The sequence below is a fragment of the Phalangium opilio genome, unplaced genomic scaffold (genome assembly GCF_054372755.1).
Source record: "Phalangium opilio isolate 3A_F unplaced genomic scaffold, DU_Popi_V2 ptg000070l_1, whole genome shotgun sequence".
Classification (NCBI taxonomy): Eukaryota; Metazoa; Arthropoda; class Arachnida; order Opiliones; family Phalangiidae; genus Phalangium; species Phalangium opilio.
Window position 1 is genome coordinate 2,341,379 of NW_028324182.1, and position 8,147 is coordinate 2,349,525.

Sequence of the window (8,147 nt, forward strand, 5' to 3'; positions counted from 1 at the left end):
GCGGTACTTTAATAAATCTACTAAAGATGGCAAAATAACTGGAGAATGTATATATTGTAAACAATGTTATGCAAATAACGCAACGTGGATGAAACGCCACTTTTCATCTGGTATGTGCAAAAAGTGTTCCCCATCTGTATTGAAAAGTTTTAAATTAACTGCACGAAAAATGAGTCATATCATGATATGCAACTACATTTGGTAAGTCAGCGAGGTGTAATTAGTCAAATTCGTAATTCAATTATATAAAAAGGCTGCAGTTTCTATTTTAAAATGTATCTATTATATTAATTTCGAACTCAGGACAACAAAACTGAAGAAGCTATAGAAATATCTTCAAAAGTTTGCTAAATTGACTAAAAGCTCACTTAATTGCTAGTTTTATATTTTTCCGATTAGCGGAAAATTTTCCGCGTTTTATTTTTCCGGAAAATTTACAACACTACCTCATACTATGGGCGTTTTATAAAAGATTTTTCTAAAATAGCTAGCCCATTAAATTCTCTGTTGAAAAATGAAACTGTATGGTGTTGGGAGGAACCCCAGGAATCAGCCTTCAACGCGTTAAAAAGCCACTTGTCGTCAGCACCGATTCTCAGTTCCCCTGATTACAATCACCCTTTTATAATACACACCGACGCGTCCAACGTTGGGCTAGGCGCTGTCTTCTCGCAAGTTATTGAAGGAAGAAAGCATGTGATCCAATACGCCAGTAAGTCCCTAAGTACCGCTGAAAGAAAGTATTCCACCACGGAGAAGGAATGCTTAGCCGTAAAGTTTGGCATTGACAAATTTCGACCCTACATTGAGGGGACGAAATTTGAAGTGTATACGGATCACAGTGCGTTAAAATGGCTCCATCGCGCCCCGGACCCAACGGGAAAATTCGCCCGTTGGAACGCCCATTTACAATCATTTGATTTTTCTATTAATCATGTTCCGGGTAAAAATAATGCCGTCGCCGACGCGTTATCGCGAATACCGGAAGATTCCCCGATAGTGAACGGTCATGTTGCCACAGTTTCTAGTGTCAACCCAGACAAACGCCCCATTCTCTACGAAACAAGCGAAATCATCGAGGCCCAAAAGAAAGACCAAAAGTTAGGTCCGTTATTAGTTTATTTATGCAACTGGAATTTACCTGATGACAAGCCCTTAAGAGACTGGATAGAGAAGACCGCTCCCTTTTGTGATATTCGCCATGAAATTTTATATAGAGAGATTAGAAAGTCACATCCAGAATGGGATCCTTTTCGAATTATGGTTCCCGATTCCCTGAAAGCTCGAATACTCTACTTAAGCCACGACATTCAATCAGCCGGCCACTTTGGTTCCAAAAAGACTTTAAAGAGAGTTCTAACTCAATTTACTTGGGAGGGCATCACGCGAGATGTATTTACATAATGCAACTCTTGTTCAGTATGCCAGAAACACAAGATCCCCCGCCAACTACCCGCAGGCCTTATGAAATGTAGTGACGTAGCCGAGCCTTTCAGTGTCATATCCGTCGACCTAAAGGGCCCATATAGCCGCAGCAAGCGCGGTTTCAAATATATTTTAGTGGTTTGTGATTATTTAACCAAGTGGGTGGAAGTGTTTCCCCTGCGTTCCGCCACCACAAAGCCCATAGTAAAACATTTAGTCGATGACGTATTCACCCGCTTCGGATTACCCTCCGCTGTCGTTTCAGAAAACGGGAAACAGTGTGTTGGAAGAATATTTCGAAACGTATTCAGTAAGTTAGGAATCCAACAAAGATTCACTTCCCTGTATCATGCGCAGGAAAACTTAACTGAACGATTTAATTAAATCTTGGGTATAATGATTGCATCCTACGTCACAGATAATCATCAGGACTGGGATGAAGGGTTACAACAATATGCAATGGCAATCCGGAGCGCAGTGCATGAAACGACTGGATTTACTCCAGCCGAACTGATGTTTGGTCAGGAAATAAGAACTGCGTGCAGTCTCATAACCCCGAAAAATCTTAATAATTATTTCGCCGATGAAGTCGAAAAAACCTATGATCTACGCGTTCTTCCAAAAGTCCAAAAAGCTTTGGAGACAGCTTATCAGAACATTAAAAAGACCCAAATTAGGCAAAAAGCTAATTATGATAAAAGACAGGGATTTCGAATTGGAAGAGGCTGACATTGTTCTTAAACGTACACACCATCTTTCCAAAGCTGCTGATAATTTCACAGCTAAACTAGCGGAAAAATTTGAGGGTCCTTACAAAATAGCAAATAAGCTTAGTGCACGAACTTACAGGTTAGCGAATGTGGATACGAAAAAGGTCCTTTTTGGTACCTACCATATTTCGCAACTGAAACCGTATGTCGAGCGTAAGAATACCGTATGTCGAGCGTAAGAATTTGACCCTTAATGAATCCGATTTTTGTCCGTCCAAAGCGGAAGCTAGCGATAGTGAGCAGGACGACGTGGTACCAAATTTTATTCATGGTCGTACCCTACGACCCAGGGATCCCCTGACTAGAAAGGTCAAAACCAGACAAGGTAGCTAGATTTTTTTGTGGTTTTAATTATTTTTCATACTTTATATGGATATATCGATATTTAGTTTTTTTTCGTGCACTTGTAAATACTGAGATCTCTTCGCAATTTTGTTTCACTTGGTTATTAGATTTATTTTTGCTTCTGTAGTATGGTTTCATCAACTACCACTTATTTATGTATTGATTCGTCAACTTCCCCTTTATATTTTTTTGTTTTTGTTCTTCATGGAACCTTTATTTTGTAATTGTCCAGTTCGACCGAGGACGATCGAAGCCAGTCCGGGGGGAGTTGTAACGCAAATTCTGTAATAAACTACCTATCCCCAAATAATCAAAATTTAATTCATTCAATAATCAAAATTTAATTCATTCAATAATCAAAATTTAATTCATTCAATAATCAAAATTTAATTCATTCAATAATCAAAATTTAATTCATTCAATAATCAAAATTTAACTCCGATTTTAATCAAAATTTAATTCATTCAATAATCAAAATTTAATTCATTCAATAATCAAAATTTAATTCATTCAATAATCAAAATTTAATTCATTCAATAATCAAAATTTAATTCATTCAATAATCAAAATTTAATTCATTCAATAATCAAAATTTAATTCATTCAATAATCAAAATTTAATTCATTCAATAATCAAAATTTAATTCATTCAATAATCAAAATTTAATTCATTCAATAATCAAAATTTAATTCATTCAATAATCATAATTTAATTCATTCAATAATCATAATTTAATTCATTCAATAATCATAATTTAATTCATTCAATAATCAAAATTTAATTCATTCAATAATCAAAATTTAATTCATTCAATAATCAAAATTTAATTCATTCAATAATCAAAATTTAATTCATTCAATAATCAAAATTTAATTCATTCAATAATCAAAATTTAATTCATTCAATAATCAAAATTTAATTCATTCAATAATCAAAATTTAACTCCGATTTTATAAATCTTAAATTCACAATTCCTATCTTCAATCTCGATGCTGGTCGTCGGTATTGAGGGTTCACCTTCCCAACTCCCTTTACCCCTTCGTGTCGGAGGGACGGGGATATTAGTGCTACGGGGCGTCCGAATACCCCGTACCAAACGACCTACCTATTGGGCTTAGCGATTTCCCCTTCGGTCCCCTGAGTTTTATTTAACCCCTTAAGAAAAACTAAGAGTTGCCATGCATGCATTCATTTTTACCTACTGTATAGTATAGTGTATTGTGTAAATAGTTGTGGTTTTTGTGAATATGAGTGCGCGAAACCGATGTCGCCGGAGTGGCGAGAGAAATCACTCATGGCGAACGACTAAGTGTCGCCAGTTTTAACAAACAATACCAGAACCCAAGGAACTTGGGAAAGGTATAAAAAGAATCAAGGCGCCAGGCGGGTCACGACCCTTTTCTTTTACCTGGAACCAAGGAGTTGGAGACTCTAAAAAGTGAAAGAGAAATAGACACTTTTTAACTTGGACTCCGAGAGAAGAGCCACAACTTTTTGGCTGCGAACGGCAAAAAGAAATGAGGAGGACTTAAGGGAGACCTTAATAAAACTCATCACAAAGGAACCGACCTCCGACGCCTTGCGTAACGTACATTTACTTTTTAAAATGTTCTCGCAGAAACCATTGTATATATATATATATAGATATCTATTCATCTTTCTATTTGCGCAATTAATTTAATTTAATCGGAGTCATGACCCGTTTTCCATTTACTGCATGCGATATTTTATTTTAATATTAAGGCATGCTATTTGTTTTATTTTATTTTATTGTATTTATTGTTTCCTTTAATTGGAGTACTCTCGTACCCACATATTAAACATGATGGCAACTCTTTATACTAGTTCATTTTCTTATCCCACTCCACCTAAACTAAGCCTTATGTTCTTTTAATAATTACTCCTAACACGCCACCCCCAATAGTGAAAAGGTAGGCGAGCCACCCGGTACCGTATTTGTTATTTAAGTTGTAAAACTGATTTGCGCCACTCTCTCGCTTTATCTTTATTTCGTATCTCCGAGACTTTTGTCGAAAACAGCTTTACACTATGAGAATATAAGGTAAACAGTTGAAGCGTAGACAATTGGGACTTTAAAAACACATAAAGGTTACATCTCTCCAAAATTTATACACTTCATTTCCTGTTTTTTTCCCCATTGACTGATTTCCATCTGTCCAAGATTTATCCTTATTGGATGTAAAATGTCGTCTGCTTTACTGTATATTCGCCTTGCTTGGAATACTGCTTTTATAATTCGTATATTTTTACTTTAAAAAAAGAGAAATAATTCCATATCTAGGTAAATAAGTTTGTAGTAGTAGTCCTCCTCTAGACTCGGAGAAGTAAAATTTTGGTTTTTTCAACTTGTTATTTATGTGCTAATTAAATAGATAACGATGTAGCTACTAATAAGGCCCAACCCTTGGGCCATCTTGTTATAGTTATTATTATTTTTGATTGAATAAACTAGCCATTATTTGAAAGCGGATTTTCTGTGGGCAGTTGACATCCCTAATTTACGAGAGGAATCTTTATAGTTCCACGCTTATTAGAGTACTCTGTATTAACCCACTTTCAACCATTGTTATTTCGCGGAGACGGGGAGAGAATAATTCTCAGTGTTGCTTCTAAATTTTGAAGAAAAGACTTTTCCAAGCTTCACTTTCCTAGTAATAATCTTAGGTTGCTTATTTGCTTTGATCTTTTCCATCAAGTGTTGATATGATAATTAATAGTTAAAATTTTGAACTTTAGGCTTTGGCTATACTTCGGTGCTTGATTAGGTGATTATTTTAGTCATACATGCTTTTTTAACCAGGCATGACTCCAAAATATCCAACCTCTTCAAACAACCACGATAAAATTATTCAACTTTTAATAAATGCCGGTGCTGACGTGAACTGTTTGAACACTGAGGATAAAGAGACCCCGTTACACCTTGTTTCATACGAGGGCCAAGTTGACGTATTGAAATTATTAGTAGAACTCGGAGCTAATTACGAATTAAAGAGTGACAGCGGTGAAACGCCAATGCACTATGCCGCTTATCGGGGCCACGTTGATGTCGTGAAATTGTTACTAGAACGCGGCGCTTATTGCGATTTAAAGAGTTACAGCGGTGAAAGGCCAATGCACTGTGCAGCTTTAGGGGACTCCGTTGATGTCGTGAAATTGTTAATAGAACGCGGTGCTAATTACGATTTAAAGAGTGACAGCGGTGAAACGCCAATGCACCATGACGCTTTAGGAGACTCCGTTGAAGTAGTGAAATTCTTTCTAGAACGTGGCGCTAATTACGATTTAAAGAATGACAGCGGTGAAACGCCATTGCACCGTGCCGCTTTAGGGGACTCCGTTGATGTTGTGAAATTGTTACTAGAACGCGGCGCTTAATGCGATTTAAAGAGTTACAGCGGTGAAACGCCAATGCACATTGCCGCTTATTGGGGCTCCGCTGATGTCGTGAAATTGTTAATAGAACGCGGCTCTAATCCCGATTTAAAGAGTGACAGCGGTGAAACACCAATGCACCGGGCGGCTTATCGGGGCCACGTTGATGTCGTGAAATTGTTACTAGAACGTGGCGCTAATTACGATTTAAAGAATGACAGCGGTCAAACGCCATTGCACCGTGTCGCTTGTGGGGGCCACGATGATGTCGTGAAATTCTTACTAGAACGTGGAGCTAATTACGATTTAAAGAGTGACAGTGGTGAAACGCCAATTCACCGTGCCGCTTTAGGGGACTCCGCTGATGTTGTGAAATTGTTACTAGAACGCGGCGCTTATTGCGATTTAAAGAGTTACAGCGGTGAAACGCCAATGCACTGTGTCGCTTTAGGGGACTCCGTTGATGTTGTGAAATTGTTACTAGAACGCGGCGCTAATTACGATTTAAAGAGTGACAGCGGTGAAACGCCAATGCACCATTCCGCTTATCTGGGCCACGTTGATGTCGTGAAATTGTTACTAGAACGCGGCGCTAGTCACGTTTTTAAAGAATGACAGAGGTGAAACGCCGATGCACATTTCCGCTTTATGGGGCTCCGTTGATGTCGTGAAATTTTTATTAGAACGCGGCACTAATTACGATTTAAAGAGTGACAGAGGTGAAACGCCAATGCATCGGGCGGCTTATCGGGGCCACGTTGATGTCGTGAAATTGCTACTAGAACGCGGTGCTAATTTCGATTTAACGAGTAACAGCGGTGAAACGCCAATGCACCATGCCGCTAAAAGGGGCCACGCTGATGTCATGCAATTGTTACGAGAACGCTGCGCTAATCCAGAGTTTGAAAATAACAAGATGTGCCCGGCTGGGCACAGAATACTTTTGCACGGCAACTGTCTAATTACTATTATTACTATCAAAAAATGGCCAAGGGATGGACTCATAATAGTAGCCACAGCGTACCGAACTTAAAAGGCGTATAAAAAATTTACGTGAATAGCTGTAACTATGCTAAAACGATTACCCGTAATTCTAACGTCAATTTATTTACTTCTATTATTATTATAATAGTGAAACACAATAATAGAAGTGAGTGAGTAGCCCCTCGTTGCGAATTCTTTAACAGCGCAATCTTTCTTAATTTATAATTTTCAAACTTTTTCCTTATTATCTTAAGATGAATTTCGTCCCGAAACATCTTTAATTAAAATAATACGTAAAAAAAATGATTTCGTGTGGAATCGAACTTGCGACCCATGGTTCTGCCGAGCAAAACTCAATATCTCTAACCGATATACCACGCGCCCAGTGTTCAAGCCTCGCCAACATTATTAATACACGCCTGAGCGCGCTCCCCCGATAATTTTTTCGGTACCTTTTAATTCGCCGAATGCCTAAGTTTTTTATCTCATTTTAAAAACAGGAATGTTAAAACAGAACATTAATTTTTTACTTAAGTCATACAAAACTGATTCAGAATATTTTAAAACATTTTAAAACTAGTAATAATATAGTGCCACATTAAAACAATAATATTCCTATTTTTAAAATGTGAACACTTTTATTCCCATTTTTAAAATATGACTCCATTTTATTCCCATTTTTAAAATATGACTCCATTTTATTCCTATTTTTAAAATATGACTCCATTTTATTCCTATTTTTAAAATATGACTCCATTTTATTCCTATTTTTAAAATATGACTCCATTTTATTCCTATTTTTAAAATATGACTCCATTTTAATCCTATTTTTAAAATATGACTCCATTTTAATCCTATTTTTAAAATATGACTCCATTTTAATCCTATTTTTAAAATATGACTCCATTTTAATCCTATTTTTAAAATATGACTCCATTTTATTCCTATTTTTAAAATATGACTCCATTTTATTCCTATTTTTAAAATATGACTCCATTTTATTCCTATTTTTAAAATATGACTCCATTTTATTTCTTTTTTAAAATATGACTCCATTTTAATCCTATTTTTAAAATATGACTCCATTTTAATCCTATTTTTAAAATATGACTCCATTTTATTCCTATTTTTAAAATATGACTCCATTTTATTCCTATTTTTAAAATGTGGCAATAGTATATTTATATTTTTAAAATGTGGCCCTATTTTTTTATATTTTTAAAATGTGGC

The 8,147-nt window shown here is 36.3% G+C and overlaps 1 protein-coding gene across 1 annotated transcript; it reads left to right on the forward strand.

Annotated features, from left to right (window-relative positions):
* The first annotated feature begins 5,287 nt into the window (after positions 1–5,287).
* On the forward strand, positions 5,288–5,936 carry LOC149661045 (uncharacterized). Its single transcript, XM_089843851.1, has one exon. It carries the CDS (start codon positions 5,364–5,366, stop codon positions 5,934–5,936), a length of 573 nt encoding a protein of 190 aa, XP_089699977.1. The 5' UTR covers positions 5,288–5,363.
* Positions 5,937–8,147: the final 2,211 nt, after the last annotated feature.

Coding starts and splice junctions, on each gene's coding strand:
- LOC149661045 (XM_089843851.1), top strand. CDS start 5,364: ATGACTCCAAAATATCCAACCTCTTCAAACAACCACGATAAAATTATT.